The sequence below is a fragment of the Danaus plexippus genome, chromosome 2 (assembly GCF_018135715.1).
Source record: "Danaus plexippus chromosome 2, MEX_DaPlex, whole genome shotgun sequence".
NCBI classification, from domain to species: Eukaryota; Metazoa; Arthropoda; class Insecta; order Lepidoptera; family Nymphalidae; genus Danaus; species Danaus plexippus.
Genome location: NC_083537.1, coordinates 2,202,614 through 2,226,785, shown reverse-complemented (window position 1 = coordinate 2,226,785; position 24,172 = coordinate 2,202,614). Strand labels below are relative to the sequence as shown.

The window sequence follows — 24,172 nt, the reverse complement described above, 5'->3', positions numbered from 1 at the left end:
TATCAACAGTTGAAGATTTTTGAATTTCGAATAGAAATTGTCATAGTTTTTGTATGATGATATTTTGATTTTTATCTCTGTAATGCATATATTAATTTGTAAAGTGACTGGGAGGGTAAACTCGTCCTACTGCAAGAGATCTTAGACGAATGGTTGAAGGTACAAGCAACTTGGATGTACTTAGAGCCTATCTTCTCTTCTCCTGACATTCAACAGCAAATTCCTGAAGAAGGTCGAAGATTCAGCGCAGTTGATAAGGTCTATATTATATAAAGATTTGTGTGATATACATGGTGTTCAGGCAAAACTAATTTAAATAATATGGAAATACACTCGATGTTATTATAGATGTGGAAGGAAATAATGAAAGCTGCATTTACGGAGCCGCGTGTTCTTGACGTGATCACAATAGAGAAAATGCTAGACAGATTAAAGAAGTCCAACAATTTGCTGGAGATGGTACAACGCGGATTGAACGCGTATCTGGAAAAGAAACGTTTATATTTCCCAAGATTCTTCTTCTTGTCCAATGATGAACTACTCGAGATTCTTTCGGAGACCAAAGATCCTATGCGGTGAGTTCATTCGAAATACAGTAAGGTATTGCTAATCATACAGATATATTTTTCATATCAATTAAATATTGTCTGTACAATTAGAGTACAACCTCATCTCAAGAAGTGCTTCGAAGGAATTGCCAAGCTTAACTTCACCGAGGACCTGGTGGTGACTCACATGAAGTCCTCAGAGGGTGAAGTCGTTGAACTGACTATGACCATAAACACAGCCGCGGCTAGGGGTCAGGTAAGAATGGTTTAAAATGTACCATCAATTTGTAAAATAAGTACAACTATCTGATGTTTTTTTATTATAGGTAGAGAGATGGCTGTTGGAGCTCGAGGGATCAATGAAGGCGTCCGTGCACCACGTTGTAGCGCTTTCTTATGACGACTATCTCAATTGTCCTCGCGAGAAGTGGGTGCTAGTATGGCCTGGACAAGCCGTGAGTTGAATATTTTTCATTCATAAATTCTATAAATGTTCATTTTATTGTACATTTTTTATATTTTAGGTGCAATGTATTGCAATGACTTTTTGGACGTCGGAAGTAACGGACGCCATTCACATAAGCATACCAGCGATGAGAGCTTATTGGGATAAATGCAATTATCAGATATCAAAAATTGTCGATCTTGTAAGAGGAGAGCTCTCCTTACAGAATCGAATTACTCTCGGTCAGTTGTCACATTCTATTGAATAAGCTTCAAATGACTTAAAAACTACTTATTTATTTATATTAATAATTTTAGGAGCGTTAGTCGTATTGGACGTACACGCCAGAGACGTGCTTATGGAGTTGATAGATTTCAACGTTCAAGTTGACAATGATTTTAACTGGCTGTCACAAATAAGATACTATTGGGAGGTAGATTATATTATATATGCATAATTTTAAAAGCCTCTATATCCAATTAATATAAAATAAATAGATTTTTAAGCTTTATCTTGTCCAGTTTTCCAGGTGCTAAGGGCAATTGTTTCTTTGCAATGATTATAAATAACAATTGAAGGGTTATTTTATTACTTTTATCCACCGTATTATTGGAACGTTTTAAGATTCAACACTATACCTACATTTTCGTCTGTTACTAACGTAGCATGTAGTCCGCCAGTGACCAGACCAACCTTCCACAAGCTTCATAAAACCATTCGTAACAAAAAAAGAGCAATGTTTTTTGTTCTCAGCTACAAGAAGAGGACAACAGTATGCAGATCGCGACTCGTATGATAAACTCACAGCTGATGTACGGCTACGAGTACCTCGGCAACACCGGCCGGCTCGTGGTCACACCGCTCACTGACAGATGCTTCAGAACTCTGTTTGGTGCTCTACATCTTAATCTAGGTTAATATATATATATATATAATAATAATAAAATATTTTTTTTATTAAAGCCTGTATTTTGTCACTCTATAATTCTGTCAAAATAGGTTTTTTGTATTTGAGCTGTAACGTAGTGTTTAAAATCTATCTAGGTGGTGCTCCTGAAGGACCTGCGGGTACTGGAAAGACAGAAACAACGAAAGACTTAGCGAAAGCTGTGGCTAAACAATGTGTGGTGTTTAATTGCTCGGATGGTTTAGATTACCTGGCTCTTGGTAAATTCTTTAAGGTAAGTAAAATTATGAGGAAGTATAGACCTTGTTTACATTGTATAAATTTTACACTTTTATTATATAGGGCTTAGCGTCTTGTGGAGCTTGGTCTTGCTTTGACGAATTCAATAGAATCGATCTCGAAGTGCTTTCGGTTGTGGCCCAACAAATTTTGTCAATCCAACGAGGAATCAATTCTGGGGCTACGGAGCTACTATTTGAAGGAACGTTGTTAAATTTAGACAAGTCTTGTGCTGTTTTTATCACAATGAACCCTGGTTATGCCGGCAGATCAGAACTACCGGACAACTTGAAGGTTTGGACATAATTTATATCTTATATCGATGTTTTAAACGTATATTTTATTCTTGTATATGTGTGTTATAGGCTTTATTCCGATCTGTTGCCATGATGGTGCCTGACTATGTCCTTATTTCGGAGATCGAGCTTTACGCCTTTGGATACTTGAATGCTAAACCACTGGCTGTAAAGATTGTCGCAACTTACAAATTGTGCTCGGAGCAGCTCTCGTCACAGAGCCATTACGATTATGGTTTGTTTTATAACGAAAGTTGGTAATTATAAAGTTCCCAGACTGAACATAAAAATGACAAAACTGTACGTTATTTATAACTTCACAGGTATGCGAGCCGTAAAGTCGGTGTTACGAGCGGCGGGTGCATTGAAGCTGCGCTATCCCGGTGAACTTGAGGATATCATTTTATTGAGATCCATTAAAGACGTCAATTTGCCTAAGTTCCTTGAACATGACGTGCCGTTATTTATGGTGAGTATAATTAATATATTTTAATAATTAAGGAAACAAGCACATTATTATTAGTAGTTGGTTTAGAAGTTGTTTGATTTTCAAACATGTAATTTTAAATTCAGGGCATTATCGGCGATCTCTTCCCCGGCCTCCCGCTTCCTCAGCCGGGTCTGCCACATTTGGTCGCGTGTCTAAAGGAAGTTTGTGTGCCACTTAACTTACAAGCGAACGATTTCTTCATTGAAAAGGTTAGAATCTTCTTTCTCGAGTGATTGTTATGAATTTGTTTTACTTACTACATATGAATGTATCTTGACAGGTTTTACAGTTATATGAAATGATTTTGGTGAGACATGGTTTGATGTTGGTTGGTTTTCCATTTTCAAGTAAAACTAAATGTTATCACGCTCTCGGACATGCCTTGGGAATGGTAGCAGAAAAAGTGAGTTTGGGATGTTATACAAGTATCTATAGTAAACGATTTTAATATCGTGTATAGATATGATTGATATTAAAAATTGAGTATTAAGGCTGGATTCACACTATAAATCCGATCATTGTTCGTTCACCATCTGGTTCGCTAGTGGCACTAGTGTAGATCCAGACTTAATTTGTTTAGTATATAGCTAATCTTAATGATTCAATGAACAATGAAAATATAAGGGGCTGATGGAAGAAAACGCCGTGGAGTGGACAGTGATAAATCCAAAGTCAATAACAATGGGCCAGCTTTACGGTCAGTTCGATCCAGTGTCGCACGAGTGGTCGGACGGTATCCTCGCCGTGTCCTATCGAGCATTCGCTGTCTCAACCAATGACAACAGGTGATAGGACTTGATAAGAATGATATTACCTAGCCAATGGTGCGTGACGTAATAAGACTTAATACATCGATTGTATGGCCTCATGATATTGGTTATAGAAAGTGGTTAGTATTTGATGGTCCTGTGGATGCGATCTGGATAGAGAACCTGAACACGGTGTTGGATGACAACAAGAAGCTCTGCCTCATGAGCGGAGAGATCATCCAACTCGCGCCCACCACTAACCTCGTATTTGAACCAATGGACTTGGAAGCAGCTTCTCCAGCTACCGTAACAGATTGTTTATTGATTAACTCTAATAAATAAAAATTCTGATATTATTTTAAAATAATGTTAATTTTAAAGGTGTCTCGTTGTGGTATGATTTATCTGGAGCCTAAGGGCTTGGGCTGGAAATGTTTATTGGAGTCTTGGTTGAACACGTTGCCATCCACCTTACACGGGTTCAATCGTAACTACATTCGCATACTGTTCAATCGGTTCATGTCGCCGTTACTTTGGCTGGTTGAACTTTCTGGTAAAGTTAAGGTTAGTGAGTGAATGTGGAGTTATGAAACAACTCAAGGACAGTGAGTTAAAGATATCCATAAAATTTGTTTCCAGCAAATGTATGTAACTTCGCGCAGTAATTTGGTTTGGTCATGTATGAATCTGTTTGATACATTTATGGATGATTTCTATGATGAAAAATACATGGAAACTTTATCGGACCTCGACATAAGAGCGCAGCTTGAGGTAAAATTAATTAATGTTTGTACAACATTGTGAAAATATTTATTATAATTACTAAGATTATTTCGTTTCATTAGGGAGTGTTCTTTTTTTCCACTATTTGGTCTATCGGAGCTACTCTGGACAGTGACGGCCGGCCGAAATTCGATATGTTGTTTAGGGGTATGCTCGAAAAGGAATTTCCCGAAAAGGTACCATGAAACATTCCTTTGTCTTTTTATAATCAACTAACAAATTAGTAAAAACTTATTTAAAAAATTATGGTCAGGAAGGAGGCTATTTAAGACTTACGTATTTTAGGTTATACAAGTATTGGGATATCCAAAAGAAATTCCCAAACCGGAAAAGCAATACATATTCATCATCCCAAAAGAAGCAACGGTTTATGATTACCGTTTTATCAAGGAGGTGAGATGTGCTCTTAGAATATTCCGCAGGAAAAAGTGATAACAGATCTATTTTGTTATTTCAATATTGATCTAATTTAGGGTAAAGGTAAATGGAAGCCATGGCAGGATGACGTAGTATCCGCGCCGCCCATCAGTCGAGACACTCCTCCCAACCAGATTCTGGTGACGACCTTGGACAGCGTGCGATACCTGGCGCTATTCAGGCTACTTGTGACGCATCACAAGGCAGTGATGATGGTTGGACCGACTGGCACTGGGAAATCCTCATATATAATCGTACTAAGTTGACCTATTTTAAAACTTTATTATATTCACATCTACCGCAAAATTATTACGGAAAGAGTTACTCACAAATCCGCAGAGACGTGGGTTAGCGGTTTCATGTCATAGAATTTCTGTTAGGATGTAAATTTAACAGTCTTTGTCCTCCGACATGATAAGTACACATTAGCATTCATTGATCGGAAAGTCTACTGTGACAACTATTTCACAGCGCTTGTGAAACGCTACGTGAGAAGGTTACCTAATAAATACGAGTATGATACTAGACTACATTTAGACTAAATATTTTTGCAATATTGGGTAGTTTCAAATTTACTGCATAATATTTTATTTCCAGGACTATTTAGTTAAACGCGTTGACACTAAAGTATACAAGGCCCTCATAATGGCGTTCTCAGCTCAAACAAACTGTAATCAGACGCAAGATATTATCATGGGTAAATTGGATAAAAGAAGAAAAGGTAGGTGGACCAACATAGAAGTCCTGCTTAATTCTTAAGTTTCACATTTTATTTCAATCGTTGATGGACAGACGTTTGTTTTTTAAAATTTGCTAGCTTCACACATCTGGCTAAGATAGCTAAGATGGCTAACTGAAATAAAATACACATACAATATAGTCTTGTTTCTGGTCATCCGCTTACAAACGGCAAAAAAGACTGAATTTTAGTTAAAAACTTTTAATAATGATTGATATTTAATAACAATCTTTGTTATATATGAAAATTATAAAATAGGTGTATTTGGGCCACCTATCGGATGTTACTGCGTGGTTTTTGTGGACGACGTGAGCATGCCGCAGGCGGAGACGTACGGGGCTCAGCCTCCTATAGAGGTCCTGAGGCAGGGCATTGACCTTGGACTGTGGTACGACAGAAAGACCAATGTCGCCATGCATCTTACTGATGTACAGGTCCGTGGAATGTATATTTAGATCAAACTCATGCGCGATCTTTATTACAGTCGTGTTTAATGAAATGATATTAAGAAATCTGTGACTCTAGCAAACCGCAAAAACAGTCATTTATGAACTACTTATTTTAGTTAAATGAATCTAATATTTTTCGGATAAACTACGAGGATTTTTATTATTTAAAAAACTACATAATAATGATTATTAGTTGTTATTATATAATATATTATGTAGTTTTTTAAACAATATAAATCCGCGTAGTTTATCCGAAAAATATTAGATTCATTTAAATGAATAAAACTCGCGAAAATCTTAAATCTCACTACTTATTTTAGTGTTTCTGATGAATACTTTATTAAATTGCAACCTATTTTTGGCTTCACGATCTCAAACATCGACGGTTTCAGTGATTTTCATTCATAAATAGCCTGGAATTTATTTAATAATTAATTCATTTGTTATAAACATTGATGTTCTCTCCCATGCGTTATCTCACAGTCCAAGTACTTATGGTATAATGGCTTATAATTCGAGCTATCTCAAATTTATAATAACAATGTGGCATGCATATAATTCTTACTGATGTTACAAGTTCCACTTAATAATTTATTACTAAAATCTCAATAAGTCATCATACTTCGCAGTATGTATGACAGTGCTGTAATATTTGTGTTTGCAATGTTTTAATAAAATTTAACCTTTAAGTAGGGAAATAATATATTTTTTAGTTCATGTGCGCAATGGGGAAGCCAACGCCTGGAGCTAAACTCGTCACACCAAGATTCTCGCGGCATTTCACATTTTTCTGTATCGATGAGTTCGACGATGAAACTCTTAACGTTATATTTGGCAGGATCATGCTGTGGCATCTGGACACAAGGTCGTTAATGTGCATAGATGGCGTGCTAAAAATATTATTATTATTATTCATAACTTACAGTAATTACTTTGCATGTTTTAGAGGGTTTTCTAAAGACTTTGATCCTTGTATAGAAGAAATAGTATCTGCGACATTGGAAGTTTACAAGCAATGCAGACTAAACTTGCTGCCTACCCCCTCAAAATCCCACTACACTTTTAATCTAAGAGACTTCTCAAAAGTGATTTTGGTAAGTTAGGGGTTATCTATTTCTCAGAAAATAACTATCATTAAAATGTATAAAACGTTAGGAATTTTAATTTTTGTGATGTTATTTGTCATGATCAGGGCGTGTTGCTGTCAGTGCCAGAAGTGACTCCAGATTTGCAATCGATTAAGCGTCTTTGGGTGCACGAATGTCTGCGCGTGTTCTCAGACCGACTGACCGAAGACGCGGACAGGAGCTGGCTGGTGAAGTGTCTGAGGGAAGCCACTCACCTACATCTCAACGACGAATTCGACAAATTACTATCACGATTACTAGACGGACCTGATGATACGGTAATTTCCTGGTATATTTGATTCTTTAAAAAAATGGTAAAGACATAATTTATTGAGCGTGTCTTACAAAATTTCAGATAACAGATTTACATTTACGTAAATTGATCTACTGTGACTTTGCGAATCCGAAAGTGGATACGCGCTTTTACATGGAGACCACTAATATGGAGCATTTGAATTCGACTGTTGATGCTTTCCTCGTCGAATTCAACAACATGTCTAAGAAGCCGATGAATTTGGTACTTTTCAGGTAAATAAGTTGTGGACACTTAATAATGAAACATGTCTACTTATAGACAGAACTAGATCAATATATCTCCAAACTCGTAGGTTCGCTATCGAGCACGTGTCTCGTATCTGTCGCGTCCTGACACAGCCTCGTTCTCACGCTCTGCTCGTGGGTCTGGGAGGCTCCGGACGACAATCGCTCACTCGCCTCGCCGCACACATCAACGAGTATGATCTCTTCCAGGTTAGTGTGACCCTCCAATCAACTTTTAGAGTTCACATAATGAGATCTAAGATTTTCGCGAGTATTCATTTAAATGAAACTAGTTTTTAAATAATAAAATCCGCGTAGTAAATCCGAATAATACTAGTTTCATTTAAACTTTTAGAGTTATACGTGTGATGAGATCTGAGATTTTTAATAAAACTACTATTTATCGGCTTTACTACGCGTTTATAATTTTTTTTAACAACATACTCCCGACGTTCCGGTTACTTTGCAGCAACCGTGATCACGGGCAGACGAGGCGAGAGTTATATGTGTCTTGTACTAAAATACATTTAGTCATATAACGACTAAATACATTTAAGTAACCAGTTTTATAAAATATTACATCAGGCAGAATTGTAATCTTTTATCTTTCTGAATAATATTTTATTCCACTTTTTTATCAAGGTTGAAATGAGTCGAACGTATGGAAAAAACGAATGGCGAGAAGATTTAAAAACTTTATTGAGAAAATCTAGTACCCCGGACTTGCACATGGTGTTTTTGTTTATTGAATCGCAGGTATATTTTCAATTTTACTAACTTCTTTGATTCTTTGTCTATAGAGAGCTGTAATTATTATTACTTTCTCAGATAAAAGAGGAAGGTTTCCTGGAGGACGTCAATAATATGTTGAATTCCGGGGAAGTTCCAAACATTTTCGTTGCAGATGAGAAAGCAGAGTTATGTGAGAAAATGAGAGTGGTAAATATATAGAAGCAGTCACTGTGATAAAATATTCAATACCAAATATAAATCAACAAATTCCGGTTTGCAAAATCCGGAATATCAGGTTCCCGTTATTTTACCTATCAAAGCTGTCCTCTCTGGACTCGTGTCGATGAATTAAGCATTGTATATATTAAAGCGTCATATCCGGAGGGAGGTGCTATCTGTTAGCTTTTCGTACGAAAATTCAAATATTTTTTTCTAACTTAAAGCAGAATAGAAGAAACTTTGTAAAGATTCTTCCACCGATATTAAATTCGCGCAATTATTTTATTAACTATTATCTCAAATCGCTTTAATTTTAAAAACCTAATTGCACCAACACAAGTTAATTATATAATTCCTCGTGATTATAATTCCTCGTGAACTTCCAGATTGACCGACAACGTGATAAATCTCTTCAAACCGATGGCAGCCCGACAGCGCTGTACGCGTACTTCGTGTCCATTGTCCGCGACCAACTGCACATTGTGTTAGCGATGTCTCCGGCCGGCACTTCCCTTAGAACTCGTATCAGGAAATTTCCTTCTCTGGTCAACTGTTGCACCATTGACTGGTTCCAGGTTATAAAATTATAAATAAGGCTATTTTTTGAAATATTTCATTTGAATACGTTGATTTTGAAATTATTTGTTTGCTTAGGAATGGCCCCCCGATGCTCTGCTGGCTGTAGCAACTCGCTTTTTGAAAGACGTTGAGCTAACCGACCTAGAGAGAGAAACGGCTATAAAACTTTGTCAAATGTTTCACACTGACACGCAGGAATTGACGAGACAATTCTTACTAAGACTGAAGAGATACAATTACGTGACACCGACCGCCTACCTGGAGTTGATAAATATGTTTAAATCATTGTTAGCGAAAAAGAGAACGTAAGTTTTGTGTAAAATTTTTATTAAGAATTATATAATTTTCTAGCTCGTGATATAATGTGTGTTCCGTTTGATAGCGAGCTCTTGACAGGAGAAAAACGTTACATTACGGGTTTGGACCAGCTTGCTATAGCCGCTAAGTCGGTAGCAGCTCTACAACAGGCCTTGGAAGTATTACAACCAAAGTTGGCCGCTGGTGCCGCTGCCGTCGCCGAGACCACCGCCAAGGTGGAGAAAGAGAAGGAGGGAGTAGCTCTGGTTGAAGCTGAAGTATTAGCAGATCAAGCCGCAGCGGAAGAACAGGTAACTGTGTTGTTCGATGTTCGATTTCACTACTCATTCTTTGACAATATTATACAACGTTGATTCATTAATACCACATTAATGAAAGACGTACGATGTACAAACTTCGGACAATCGTGTATTTTGAGACCATCAAATCAAACGTGGCGTTGTTATAAATAACATGGTAGAATAGACTTGACAGAAACAAAAATAAGTAAGAATAGAACAGTATTTCAAAATATCGGGCGTCTAACCTCCCATGAACGGCAACACGACAATACCGCAACACATCGGTGCAAATGAAAACGTCGCAGCAACTTAGATTTTGGCACTCTGCAAGCTTTTTAATGTCCAAAAAATACTATTAACATAAAGGAGGCGTCTAAACTCTCATCTTCACTACATTTACTTCATACATACAAGTCAATTTTAAAGTACTTAGTGACTAAACTACGCAATTCTTAAAACATTGTTTTGTAGGCACCTTGTATATTTATAAAATTAATTGTATGAAATTTTTTATAACCATTTTAATTGAGAATAATATATTCCTTATATGCCTAATAGTAATTAAAGATCCAACCTGAATGATTCATACGAATTAATATACCTTGTCCGGGTAGGCACAAGAAGCTCAAGGTATCAAGGATGAGTGCGACGCGGATTTAGCGGAGGCGATGCCGATCCTGAATGCGGCCCTGGCGGCACTGGACACGCTCACGCCGCAGGACATCACGTTCATCAAAACTATGAAGAGTCCACCCCGAGGCATCAAGTTGGTCATGGAGGCCATCTGCATATTAAAGGTGACATATTAAGATGTTACAGTCGGTTTTGATCATATACCTTAATTATTATTTTTTTCCTCCTTGCTGTCTCTATAGGACGATCCGGTAAGAAATTATGAATAGATATATTAATTTATTGTAAATAAATTAATAATTTTCAATACGCTATAAATATGATTTTTGGTATTTACGACGTTTTTCTTTAATGTAGCAATTTTTTATAAACGTATGATATTCAGGAAGTTAAACCTGATAAAATACCCAATCCATCGGGAGTTGGAACCATCGAAGACTTCTGGGGTCCTTCGAAGAAGCTTCTAAATGATATAAAGTTCTTGGAGTCACTCCAGAACTATGACAAGGATAACATTCCTCCTCCGGTCATGAAGAAGCTTATGAACACCGTAATGCAAGATGATGGGTTTGTTCCTGAAAAAATTAGGGCAGTTTCGGTTGCGGCGGAAGGTCTAGTATTATTTTATAACCTTTCCAACATTTATGTCATAATATTAAAGAATTGCTTGCCTTATTAAAACTGACCGTAACGTCCAAAGACACGAACAGCATGCAGAGGCAACAATGAACTTTTATTATATTTTAGGCATGTGCAAGTGGGTGATTGCGATGACAAAGTACGATAAGGTGGCAAAAGTGGTCGCGCCTAAAAAGCAACGTTTAGCAGCCGCCCAGGCAGTTTACGACAAGGCCATGGCAGCGCTCGCCATCAAGCAGGCCCAGCTTAGGGAGGTAAAAAAGTGAAAGTTATGTTTTATTGTAGTATTGTATTCCATTTAACAGGGTATTATTCTAGTTCTTTATAATCAATAATATATTTAGCTGTCGTGTATTGACCACGTAGACGTCTTTTATAAAAATATGTTCCTAACTACATATATATAGGGTTTTCCATTAAGGGCGCTTGATCGTGCAGAACTTCCATCGTAGCGTGTGCTGTGTGGCACGTAGCGCCGTCCTGTTGAAACCACATGTTGTCCAGATCCATATTCTCGATTTCAGGCCAAAAGAAGTTGGTTATCATCGACCGGTATCGCTCACCATTGACGGTGACGGCCACACCATTATCGTTTTCGAAAAAATACGGACCAATCACGCCTCCGGCCCAAAATCCGCACCAAACAGTCACTTTCTGCGGGTGCATTGCCACTTGGTGAACCTCGTGTGGATTGGTCTCGTCCCAAATACGGCAATTTTGCTTGTTGACATAGCCATTCATCCAAAAATGCGCCTCGTCGCTGAAGATGATTTTTTTGCCAAAATCGGCGTCAACTTCCAACTGCTCTAATGCCCAGTCAGCGAACAGACGGCGCTGTCTATGGTCATTAACCTTGAGCTCTTGGGTCAGCTGGATCTTTTACGGGTGCAGGCTCAAGTCACAACGCAAAATTCGCCAAGTTGTCGTCTGCGAAAGGCCGAGTTCCTGTGCGCGACGCGGAATTGACTGCCGCGGGTTTTCGAGGACACTGTCGCGCACAGCGGCGATATTCTCGGCAGATCTCGCGTTACGTTGACGCACGGGAACCGGCTGATTGTTAACTGACCCGGTTGACTCGAATTTGTCCACCAATCGACGGATAGTCGACTCGGCAGGACGATCATCGCGACCGTAAAACGGGCGAAGTGCGCGGAACGTTGCTCGAACTGAAGACCCATTTTCATAAAACAATTTTATGATTTGCACGTGCTGCTCGACACTGTAACCTGCCATGGTGGTTTGGGAGGACGGAATGAATATAACACACTGCATTTGACAGCTGTCACTCAAACAACATGGCCGCAATCAGCTGTCAAAGTTCAAGCGTCCCTATTGGAAAACCCCTTATATTAATTACAATTCTAGGTCCAAGAAAAACTAGCGAAATTAGAAGCAGCGTTATCGGAACAAAATCGTCAGCAGCGAATATTGGACGATGAAGTGATGGACTGTAGCAACAAACTCAAGAGAGCCGAGATGTTAATATCCGGCCTCGGGGGAGAGAAGACGCGATGGACGCAAATTGCGAAACAACTTCGTGAAACCTACAACTCACTCACCGGTATTTAAATTAAATTAAGCAGGTTATTATGGGAATAATGTGCTTTTATTTAAATAATACACTATTTTTAGGTGATATTTTAATAGCCGCTGGAATCATTGCATATCTTGGTCCCTTTACTGCAGCGTTTAGAAATGATCAGGTAAGAATTACTAGCAAGTCTATGACTGTCGTAGTCATAATATAGCGGTGCAGGCTTTATGCAATAACAACGAAACTGGTGAGATTGGTGATCAATAACAATGAAGCTGTCAAAAATAATTTAGACGGTAGTTTGCATTTTGCAATTATGTTGGAATAACATAAAGATCTCTCTTTGTTATATACATCACAATATAGAGCTTCTTGATAAGAATCTTTTTATTAGTGACCGAGGTCCTGAGTATTATATAGCTCTACACATATAGAAGTGTATATATATATATACATATATACTTCTATATATATATACATATATACACACAAGTATATAATAATATATAGGTACAGAAATGGGCCCAGGCCTGCCATGACTGTGGCATAGTGTGCACTCTAAAGTTCAGTCTGATCAAGTCTTTGGGAGAGCCGGTTACCATCCAGCAGTGGAATATTGATGGATTACCTGCTGATGACTTCAGTGTTGAAAGCGCCATCATTATCATGTTTGTAGACCACGTTCCGATTAGAAATAAAACCTTATTAAATTTTTTATAATGATATAAATATTAAATGCTCTGTTTTTCGAGAAAGATAGTTAAAGAGGTAACATACAAAAATTTTGTATTTAGGACTGCCCGGCGATGGCCTCTGATGATAGATCCTCAAGGACAAGCGAACCGCTGGATCAAAAATATGGAGAAACCGAATAACTTAAGCGTAGTCCGTATGACACAGGCAGATTTAGGACGCGTCTTAGAAAATGCCGTGCAGTTCGGTCAACCGGTAATCTCAGTGACCTATGTGTAGTTATTTGTATACAACATTATTTAATCGTACGGCCCACTATCTACGGTATCTACGGCCCACTTTGATAATAAATTATTTTTTAGCTCTCCCATTTACAACTACTTAAAAACCACTATAACTTATTGTAGCTAAATGTAATTACAAATTACACCCCTCCCCCCCGACCCTTATACGACGCCCTCATTTTTTTTCTGGGTCTCTTACCGCCCCCATTTAGGCCTTCAGCTCTCACAAGGGGGCGTTATCGGACACTTTGCGAAAGGTTGTTAAATATAGGCCATTTTACAATTGATAAAATAGGTATTGCTTGAGAATGTATTAGAAGAATTGGATCCAATGCTGGAACCGTTACTGCAGCAACAAACTTTTAGACAAGGCGGTGCTCTATGTATCAAGATTGGAGATACTATTGTTGAATACAGCAAAGATTTTAAGTAAGTTTTGTTATGACAGTCTAATTTTAAGTACAGCCTGTCTCAAATATAAATATTCAATTTTTCAGACTTTATATAAGCACAAAATTGGCCAATCCTCATTACTTACCGGAGGTAGGAGTTCGCGTGACTTTAGTAAATTTCATGCTCGCAAAAGATGGTCTGCAAGCACAACTATTAGCGAGAGTTGTAGCTCGTGAGAGACCGGACTTGCAACAGGCCAAAGCCGATTTAACGACTCAAGGAGCTGAACACAGGAGATTGCTTCAGGACATCGAAAAGAAAATTCTAAATGTGTTATCCACCTCTGAACATCTGCTCGAAGATGAAGAAGCGGTTCAGGTAATTTAGATATTATATTAAAATTTTAACCAGGTTTCGATTTAGGAAATCAGAACTCAGGAAATCAGAAAATGAACGGTTACAGATTCTAAATTCTGCCAAAGATATGTCAAACGAGATAAAAGAAAAGCAAGTTATTGCAACGGCCACAGAAAAGGAAATTGACGAAGCCAGAGACAGCTATGTGCCTATAGCAGTTCATTCCACAAATCTTTTCTTCCTTATTGGTAACTACTACTGATTTAGTTTGCATTACTTTTTTTATATAAAACATGTTTATTACTGAGTAAAATTTTTCTATCAGCATCGCTGGCAAACATCGATCCTATGTACCAATATTCTTTGGGATGGTTTGAGGGCCTGTTTACAGCCTCTATTGACAACACGGAAAAAGTAGAAGAAATCCCAGAGAGGTTGGAGATATTAAGAGCTCATTTCACATACTCACTGTACGCAAATATATGTAGAAGTCTGTTTGAAAAGGTTTTTATCAAGGATTGTTTAATTTATTCTTATTATTTATTTAAGACAAAAGCATTTAAGCGATCAAAATTAAAAGTTAGAAATTATAAAACATTTTTGAATGTCATAAAATAGTAGACTCCAATGAAATCTCATAAAAGGTCTTTGCCCTTTGAACTTATTTGCCCTAGAAATCATAAAAACTGCCAAAACCACATGAAGAAACAGACGTTCAATATATTATTTAATTTATAAGGACAAGTTGGTGTTCTCGTTATTATTAACGGTGACGATAATGGTGGCGGAGGATCTACTGTCTCAAGTCAACGTGATGTTTCTGTTGGCGGGAGCACAGCCACGACACGTGGTGCCCAATCCTGTGACTTTTCTCAGTCCACAAGCCTGGTCTGAGTTTAATGGGTAAGTCAAAAAAGTTTCCTAACTGCCAGATTCTTTATAGTTATTTAACTTCCTTGTATTAAAAAGAATATAATGCCTTTTAGATGTTCGTACATCCTTGTCCCCACTAGTGTAGAAAAAATTTAATCTACAGAACTAAAGCTTTAATAAGCTCATTAGCCTCTGATTTTCATATCAGCTGAAACAATTATAAAAAACAATTATCAATTATTGTTATGTGCTTTTTTTAAGCTTGAACGAGATTGAAAAGTTCGATGGCATCCTTGACCACTTTTTGGCGAACACAAGTAAATGGGAGGACTACTGCAATACAGCCGACCCTCAAAACCAGCCTTTGCCAGCCCCCTACAATACTCAGTTGGATATGTTTGAGGTTGCCTTTATCATTAATTTATAGTTAAATAGCTTTTTCACACTTTGTATCCCCTGGTTTGCTGTTATCAGTTATTGTCCTAAACTGCTCAATGGAAGAAATTATAACGTAGTGCTTATGTTTTCGTAAAAAATCAATAATGTAATGGGACTATTTTCTCTTCAGAAAATAATGGTGTTACGTTGTATGCGGTTGGACATGATGGTCCCTGCGGTTCAAAATTTTGTAGAAGGTTTGTTATATTTGCTTTTTTGGTTTGTTATATTATCCGCTAAGAACTTTTCTTTTCCAGCTCAAGGCTTACTTATTCTAAGACTTTCAATTAAAATATAACATCAATAGTCACAAGTTTATTTATATATATAGTTCTATGAAGATGTTATTTTCAGGGCAAATGGGTCGGCAGTTTGTAGAACCCCCGCTCTTTGACCTTGCCTCATCTTATGGAGACTCCCATTGTTGTATCCCACTCCTTTTTGTTCTAACTCCGGGATCAGACCCTATGGGTACATTATTAAAGTTTGCTGACGATCAGGTAAATATTACATTTAAGATCAATATTATATGGCTCTAGTATTGAATGGAATGTAATGTATTTTTGGTTTCAGGGCTTCGGTTCTTCGCGTCTATTTTCATTATCTCTGGGCCAAGGTCAAGGTCCAATCGCTGTTAAATTAATCGATGAGGGCGTCAGAAGTGGTACTTGGGTGGTGTTACAGAACTGTCACTTGGCTAAGAGCTGGATGCCAATGTTGGAGAAGGTAGGACTGTAATATAATAAAGGCAAAGTAAAATAATAACTGTCATTAAAGTGGTTATTTTTTTATTATAGATTTGTGAAGGTTTGACGCCAGACTCGACCCATCCGGACTTCAGGTTGTGGTTAACTTCCTATCCAGCGGATCACTTCCCCGTCTATGTTCTCCAGAATGGTGTCAAAATGACCAACGAACCGCCTCAAGGTAACGAAGGAACATGTAATATAGAAAAGCATACGAGTATCGTCTATATGCTCTATTTAATTCTATTTGTAAGGTTTACGAGCAAACATAGCCCGGTCATATCAGAGCGATCCCATCAATGACTTGGAGTGGTTCGAGGGAAATAAACAACCGGAGATCTTCAAGAAACTGTTATTTTCCCTTTGCTTCTTCCACGCGGTTGTTCAGGAACGGCGACAGTTCGGACCTCTCGGATGGAATATTCGCTATGAGTTCAATGAAACTGATCTCCGCATCAGCGTCACTCAATTGTATATGTTCCTTAATGAATACGATGTAAGTTGGATACGGCATTTAGAGTTTTTTATACGACCTCGACCACTGTAACAATATACACTGCAGCGATTTCTAATAAACCATATCCTGTAGGACGTCCAATTCGTAGCTCTGAGGTATCTGACAGGAGAATGTAACTATGGAGGAAGAGTGACGGATGATTGGGACCGGCGTTGTCTTAACACCATCCTTTACAAGTTCTATAATACAAGGGCTATAGAAGAAGAGAAATACCCCCTGGACCCCACCGGTACGTTAAAACGACATTCATAAGACTCTAAGTGGAGAATAGGATTGTGGTTTGTAACTTAAATATTTTATATGCTGAATTGGCCGAGTTGTTACTGGGTGTATATTGGAGTACCCATAGAAAAAAATCTAGAATTATTCTATCGGTGCTGACTACGAAAAAGATGCGGTTTGAAATTTTAATGGTTTTCCAGCAATTTTCTCATTAAATCCTGTGACGTGTGTAAATAATACGTAAATCGTTCCGAGCATTCCGCCGGTGAGTAACATTCCTCGCAATCCCACCAGGTGTATATCATATCCCGACTCTCCGCGAACATAGTGACTTCATCAACTTCGCGCGTTCCTTGCCCGTGGCGACTCCCCCCAGTGTGTTCGGATTCCATCCCAATGCGGACATCACAAAGCATTTCCGCGAGGCAGAAGAATTACTCAACACGGGGGTACTTACTCAGGTAAAAAAAAAAAATATTGTAAAAATGTAAAAATTTTCATTGTAAAAATGTATTACTTATTATAAACCTAGTAAAGTTAATAAGTAAAGTAGTCAGAAAATTCAGTTAAAGTACATTGTGAGATCTGTTTGATGAAGAAGTAGACACAGAGTAATAATTAGAAATATAGCACATGAGGTACTCAGCTAAGTGTTTTAATATATCCCACGAGCCGGGTCTGAGATCGACTCTTATTTATTTACACTAGTGAATTTTAAATTATAGCAGTTTCAGAAAATGAACCTTATATATATTATCCTCGTTGTGGCGTAAGTACGTAGTGAAATTGCTCGTTCTTTCAGTCTCCGTTAAAGTATCTTCTTAATTCAAAATAATCTGTATGCTTTAGCGAAGCCCTATATAAGATTTTCTGTGAGGGAACGTCCGTTGCATTAAAGCACACTATATATTTAAGATTACTGTTACTTACGATTTTATGAAGTAACATTTAAGGGGATACTTTAATTCGTTATATCATTATAATAATGTAGTATTTCTGTTATAGTTCATTATGTATTTTATTTCATTTCATCTCAACGCCGCCGCCACAAGGATCGAACGGTGAGTTGTATCGTAACAATTGACTAACAAATCATTCTATTAGAATATCTTAGTTACAATATTAATTTCCATGCCCTCAGGATCGTTTGAAAGTATATTTGGTACGTACAAATAAATTATTATGTTATTACTAAAGATTTGAAGGTTTTTATCGTTAAAATTCTTTGTGTAATATTGCCAGAGATATTACTATAGCAACGATAAATAATATTAGGATACAATGGCTGCGGGCGGTGGAGGCGCTACTCCGGAACAGCAGGCTATGGCGATAGCAGAGGATATTCTCTCGCGACTCCCAATAAGTATCCTAAGGGGTCCTTCACATGAAGGGGACATCAAGCCAGCTGATATGACGCCGATGTCCATCGTTGTAATCCAAGAGGCCGCTCGATATGAAAGACTCGTGAACGTGGTGAGGAGCAGCTCCAGGGCCGTCATCGGAGCCGTTCAAGGTCAGCCAAAAATTGAGAGGAACATAGAATTGTTTATATTTTAATGATAATGTTATTAAAAAAATTTTTACATTAAATTAAATGTTATAAAAATTTAAACCGTCGTCTGTAGCCCGACAGCTTCCTAATAAAGTAGACATCACGAAAAATGTAGTATAGAGAGGCGGTGACGGCGCGTGAAGTTGACAGGCTACAAAGATTGCTTTTTACCTTGTTGTTAATATCAAAAGAAAATTGGAAGTGCTTCTTATTATATTATATTCGTACTATAGATTTTTTATATTGGTATAATTAAAGTTCTATTCAGGTATTTTTTTATAAAAATAGACATTGTCTGGGGCTGAAATTAAGTTCGTGAGAAGCCAATGAATTTTATGTTAATATTATATACTTCAGTAAAACTTACTTCTTTCTTCACAGTTTATTCCAACTTGATAGCCTGTAGGTTTGATAACACTGAAAAATTTTGTTGTATAAACGCAATAACTTATTAATAAAAATTAACCAATACACCGGCAGCCTCAGTTTTTTGTTGTAGTTTGATTGTATCTCGGAAATCGACAACCAAATTTTTACAAGAAACCAAATGAAATTGAAAAGTTTCAAATTTTTCTGAAATTGTCTCCTTCAATGACTCAATACAAATGATTCTGATTATAATTTTCATAATCGCTGTAGTAAAGAAGTGCTAGAGTTCTAATAACGAGATGATATTGGTAATTGAATAGGTTATATTTTATATATTGACGTCACCAGGTGTCAGTGTTCTGAACGATATAACAGAGGAAGTTCTCACTAGCATGGTCCGCGGCCGCATTCCTGCTCTGTGGCAGGGTAAGAGTTATCCCTCCTTGAAACCACTGGCTGGTTACGTCAGCGACCTCCTCGCCAGGCTTGAGTTCTTACAGGTGAAAACAACGCGCTACATAAATATTCAATTTCCAGGAACGTTCGGTTTCAAAAAACAATAGTTTTATTATTTTTAAATATAGAATCAATCTTATTGACTTGTTTCTGTGTGATTGTCGCAACTGATGTCATATGTTGTTTGTAGCACTGGCACCAATATGGGCCACCTGTAGTGTTTTGGCTGTCCGGGTTCTACTTCCCGCAAGCCTTTCTTACAGCAGCTCAACAGAGTTACGCCAGAAAGTACAAAATACCTATTGACCAATTGGCATTTCATTATGAGGTGAGTTCCAAGACAAATTTTAACTTCGATACTAGTATATTTATATTAATTAAATTGATGTAGGTACAACGGACCACACACCTGGAGACACCTCCACCTGAAGGGGTTTATATCCGAGGGTTATTTATGGAAGGTGCTCGTTGGAATAACGAAGACTACTATGTGGATGAGTCCTACCCGAAAGTACTCTACGACGACTTTCCGCCGGTAAGTGAAATACCTCGTGTAAATATTCGTATTTTGATGAGATTTACATATTTATTATAAGGCTGGAATGGATTTAGGTGGATGAACATTTATTGTAAATAACAGGAGTCCGTTTAGAAATATACATCTAATAATATAATCTAACTCATTTAATAGAAAGACTTGAAATGTTTTTTTTAAACAAACTAATATTTTTCGGAAATACTACGTGTGCTTTATTTTTGTAAAAAAAACTACATACTCCCGACGTTTCAGTTACTTTTCAGCAACCGTGATCTCGAGCAGTCGAGATGTGAGGGGAGTATGAAGTTGTTGTTGACGTTTTGAACTTAACGAATGTTACCTTATATAGTTTGACGAAATAAATAAAGAATAACCTAACCTAACGAAAATATCCTTTAATAAAAATGCAAGTAATTCTCTAGGTGTGGTTGATACCCTTAAAGAGAGAGGACATACCGACGGACGTGTTCTATAATTGCCCATTATACAAGACGGGCGACCGTCGCGGGGTTCTGTCCACAACCGGGCACTCCACCAACTACATCTTGTTCATGAGGCTGCCGACGTCGCAGCCGCCCGACCACTGGATCATGAGGGGCGTCGCACTACTCACACAGCTGCCATTCTAAAAATGCGTTGTATGTTATAATATATACTACATTTTAATAGTTGCGTGTGGTTTCTGGATGTACAGCAAACTGACTGATACTAGCAACTGAGTAAAAAAGTCGTTTCGGTAAATGAATGAGTTTTGTCTTTTTGTTGTTTCTTCCGTTCTTAAATAAAAATAACATCTGTTTTGACGGCAGACAAAAGAATGTGCATTTTGACTATGGCCACCGAGCATCAGTCTTTAAACTGAATTGCAAATTATGTTTACAGATTTTTACACTTCATTATTATATAAGGCATTGGTCTATTTATAAGGTTTCCGTTTTGATTAGTGTTGCCCAAATGCAAGAACAAGACGAGACTTGGCCAGGCTTGGTCTTGGTCTTGCATTAATACAACTGGTCTTGGTTTTGTTCTCGCAGCAAGAGTCGTGCAAGTCTTGCAATTACCTATTAGCCTGTCGCTATTTATTAAGCGTTACTTTAGATATTAGAACAACGCAACAGAGTAGGTACATTTTGAGCTTGAATTAATAGAGGCGTGACAAAGACCAACCAAATTCCTAAAGATATCATGAGAAATTCAGAAAATCAACTGACACCGGTCGGTGTTTGAACTCGCGACCTAAGCGATCAGTGCCGATACTCTGACTAACCAACTGAGCTATCAACCGAGTCCCGCGGGAGTCAGTCTGTTTCTTAATAAACGTTTACATTTAATAATTTTCAATGTACTAAAACTTGACTGTATTTTACATATAAATGAATATTTGCAAAAATATATTGTGATGCAACAGTCAATATATCAATTTATTTATTTAAACAGTTCTCTCATATATTATTATATTCCTGCTCTTAAACAGTACATAAATCTTATTTGTTTGTGAATGGTACCTTGTGTTCGTAATTCGCATAAGTCCAATTTTCCAAAAAAAATCATATACTTTTTGAGCATACTCCGAACTCCTGTACTTACTCCCTGAAACGACCCGCAGTCTTAACTGCAAGACGCAAGAGTCTTATTCTTGATTAAATCTTGCACTGTCAGTCTTGGTCTTGGTCTTGCTAAAAATATGCGGTGTTGGTCTGACTGCAAGACCAAGACCGATTTTGGACAACACTAGTTTTGATAAGTCATGGTTAACAAGGATTGTATTGATATTTTAATTTTAAACTTCAACGTAATGACCAAATGATTTTAGGATAATAGTCATAATTTTTTTTTTCATAGTTAAGACATCCATTTATAATATTATGTTCATCTTAGCTGAACCGACCCGGTCATGGGACTTTAGAGACATGTACCTAACTTCAAAATTAATATTCTAAAAACAAACTTGCATCTCATCTAATAAATCTTATTATTATTTTTTTTCATCTAAAATGCAAAATATATTCTAAAACACAACGAATCTTGATCTATTCTTTTGACGACTTAAACTTTACCCTTTCAATTAAATAACATCCATTGTCTGGCTTTGACCCAAACATCACAAACACCCGCAAAACAGCTGAATAAAACATTAAACAAAGATTTATATTTATATGTTTTTCATAAACAAAACAATATATATTTTGCTATTATTATTTTGATCAAAATATTTTCTTGGGATCCGCTGTGTTTGGTTCTTTAAAAAAATACGATTGCGTAATATAACTTCATAGTATTTTTGAAATTATATTAGAACGTTAATATCCGAATATTAATCATAATGAAAATGCTTCCTTCTAGTGTAGAACAAAATGTTGAAGATGCCTTTCAGTTTTACGTACAGAGTGCTAATCCCTCCGCCTTTGTTCTCGCTGAGTTAATTAACATTAATTTGGTTTTGTCTTTTTGCAGGAAAAATGCAAGATCGTCGTAACTAGCAGCTGGATGTTTTTGCAAATGATGTTATTTCAGCTTTTAGGATTTTTATTTTTTTAATTATGAGCAGAACCTTCCAATCTATTGATTTGATCGAATTAATTAAGGCTTAGGATGTAATTACGCTTGAGACGGCTATTTCCGTCCGCTGTTATTAAGGTGAGGGAAATAATTTTACGGAATTTTATGAAGAGCAAAAAAATTACTCGAAAGATAGACGACTAAAAACTTCCATACAAGGATGTGACTTCGTTAGAATAATTAAATGTATTTTATTTTTAATTTTCTTCTTAATTATGTAATAGGTATTGCGTATTTTATTTTTCATTAGTCTAATGTCATTGTGATGTTAAATAGAAATAAATTATTATTTTATTCATATTTATATTTATTTGTTGTTTGATCGGTAAGGGGGGGACTAATGGTCAGGAGACGTCTGGAAATACTCGAGATACATTAATATAAATATTTTTTTTTATTGGGTCAATGAGGAGTGTTGATCATTGTCCTCTCACGCTATGTGGGGTAGAAGTGTTGGAAGATTTCGCGAATACTCTAAGTATGGGGGTCAATGTCGTAGTACGAACCTCAGTAGGGAGATTTTTGGCGTGGGGCCACCCATAACTCAATGGCTGTGTCTATTACGAGCGCGGTGACTCGGAATTAAAGTGTATTACGCTGCCCTGTCATTTAACATGAAAAAGCTCGCATCCCTGATACGGCATGTATTAAATAAGCGAGTAGTGGGCAAATGAGGGGGGACATAGTACGGGAGGCACTCGGTCTGGCGCGGCATCACCCCGGCAACATGAGATATTGATCTGCGCGCATTACCGCGCAGCATCCCGCCTCCACCCCCGCGCCCCCCGCTCCCCGGCCCCCGGTCAACCCCCGCAGCCTCGCGCCCTTGATCTGCTCGACCGCCGCCCTCGCAGCACCACCCTATAGAAATACTTATTACACTTCGCACTGCATACTTCACGTATTTCAATGAAGAAATTTCTCTTGTACCCTACAACGATGCAAGAGCTACTCCACCCTTTTACCGAACCAATTAGTTGGCAGGTCGGATTTGAGCAAGAAATACACAGCAGTAGGAAAAATTACGAATGTCTTTGTTTCCTAAGCTTTTCATTTTGGTATAATGGAGGACTTGCTAGAATTTCTTTTCATTTTATAAGAGGATTTAAATTGTAAAGGTAGCATAAAAGGAAATCTTATATTTCGAGCCCTACTTTCCCCAAGACAAAGAAACAACGTTTCAAATGCTCCCATTCAACTATTATATCTGTGGAGGAACCCAAAATTTATTTAGTAATTGAATTAGTTATGAGTCTTAACTAAAAATAGCAAAAACCATACAATTTAAAAAGCTATCGATATATATTTTGGTTAACCAAAAGGATTTTGTTATTAAGCTGTGTTCATATTATTGTCTCACGATATATACCGGAGCCAATGTAATAGTTAGCTACAAGTCACGCTATTATCACCTGAGCGCTGTTTATTCCACTGAACAAAGGTACAGGGGAAATAATTAAGCCCGGTACTC

The 24,172-nt window shown here is 37.4% G+C and overlaps 1 protein-coding gene across 1 annotated transcript in view; it reads left to right on the top strand.

Moving 5' to 3' along the window:
* The window catches only part of LOC116765255 (dynein axonemal heavy chain 7), a 31,123-nt gene extending 8,122 nt beyond the window's left edge, over positions 1-23,001 (top strand). Inside the window, exons 17-74 of the mRNA XM_061529431.1 lie at positions 105-258; positions 349-575; positions 660-804; positions 875-1,003; positions 1,073-1,235; positions 1,311-1,426; positions 1,747-1,906; positions 2,038-2,174; positions 2,243-2,473; positions 2,545-2,710; positions 2,799-2,944; positions 3,049-3,174; positions 3,246-3,368; positions 3,590-3,750; positions 3,849-4,020; positions 4,096-4,278; positions 4,354-4,485; positions 4,560-4,673; positions 4,783-4,890; positions 4,971-5,168; positions 5,512-5,635; positions 5,912-6,087; positions 6,816-6,967; positions 7,049-7,196; positions 7,295-7,507; positions 7,585-7,757; positions 7,838-7,979; positions 8,412-8,525; positions 8,598-8,708; positions 9,107-9,295; positions 9,375-9,604; positions 9,682-9,907; positions 10,513-10,695; positions 10,917-11,142; positions 11,279-11,424; positions 12,536-12,731; positions 12,803-12,873; positions 13,215-13,372; positions 13,499-13,652; positions 13,977-14,110; positions 14,179-14,452; positions 14,538-14,679; positions 14,757-14,935; positions 15,171-15,334; positions 15,566-15,707; positions 15,873-15,939; positions 16,097-16,242; positions 16,316-16,468; positions 16,540-16,669; positions 16,743-16,984; positions 17,078-17,234; positions 17,522-17,688; positions 18,503-18,740; positions 19,497-19,648; positions 19,795-19,932; positions 19,996-20,139; positions 20,565-20,780; positions 22,597-23,001. Of these exons, the coding sequence (XP_061385415.1) occupies positions 105-258; positions 349-575; positions 660-804; positions 875-1,003; positions 1,073-1,235; positions 1,311-1,426; positions 1,747-1,906; positions 2,038-2,174; positions 2,243-2,473; positions 2,545-2,710; positions 2,799-2,944; positions 3,049-3,174; positions 3,246-3,368; positions 3,590-3,750; positions 3,849-4,020; positions 4,096-4,278; positions 4,354-4,485; positions 4,560-4,673; positions 4,783-4,890; positions 4,971-5,168; positions 5,512-5,635; positions 5,912-6,087; positions 6,816-6,967; positions 7,049-7,196; positions 7,295-7,507; positions 7,585-7,757; positions 7,838-7,979; positions 8,412-8,525; positions 8,598-8,708; positions 9,107-9,295; positions 9,375-9,604; positions 9,682-9,907; positions 10,513-10,695; positions 10,917-11,142; positions 11,279-11,424; positions 12,536-12,731; positions 12,803-12,873; positions 13,215-13,372; positions 13,499-13,652; positions 13,977-14,110; positions 14,179-14,452; positions 14,538-14,679; positions 14,757-14,935; positions 15,171-15,334; positions 15,566-15,707; positions 15,873-15,939; positions 16,097-16,242; positions 16,316-16,468; positions 16,540-16,669; positions 16,743-16,984; positions 17,078-17,234; positions 17,522-17,688; positions 18,503-18,740; positions 19,497-19,648; positions 19,795-19,932; positions 19,996-20,139; positions 20,565-20,771 (9,199 nt within the window). The 3' untranslated portion in view covers positions 20,772-20,780; positions 22,597-23,001. The remainder of the gene's footprint in view (positions 1-104; positions 259-348; positions 576-659; positions 805-874; positions 1,004-1,072; positions 1,236-1,310; positions 1,427-1,746; positions 1,907-2,037; positions 2,175-2,242; positions 2,474-2,544; positions 2,711-2,798; positions 2,945-3,048; positions 3,175-3,245; positions 3,369-3,589; positions 3,751-3,848; positions 4,021-4,095; positions 4,279-4,353; positions 4,486-4,559; positions 4,674-4,782; positions 4,891-4,970; positions 5,169-5,511; positions 5,636-5,911; positions 6,088-6,815; positions 6,968-7,048; positions 7,197-7,294; positions 7,508-7,584; positions 7,758-7,837; positions 7,980-8,411; positions 8,526-8,597; positions 8,709-9,106; positions 9,296-9,374; positions 9,605-9,681; positions 9,908-10,512; positions 10,696-10,916; positions 11,143-11,278; positions 11,425-12,535; positions 12,732-12,802; positions 12,874-13,214; positions 13,373-13,498; positions 13,653-13,976; positions 14,111-14,178; positions 14,453-14,537; positions 14,680-14,756; positions 14,936-15,170; positions 15,335-15,565; positions 15,708-15,872; positions 15,940-16,096; positions 16,243-16,315; positions 16,469-16,539; positions 16,670-16,742; positions 16,985-17,077; positions 17,235-17,521; positions 17,689-18,502; positions 18,741-19,496; positions 19,649-19,794; positions 19,933-19,995; positions 20,140-20,564; positions 20,781-22,596) is intronic.
* The last annotated feature ends 1,171 nt before the right edge of the window (positions 23,002-24,172 follow it).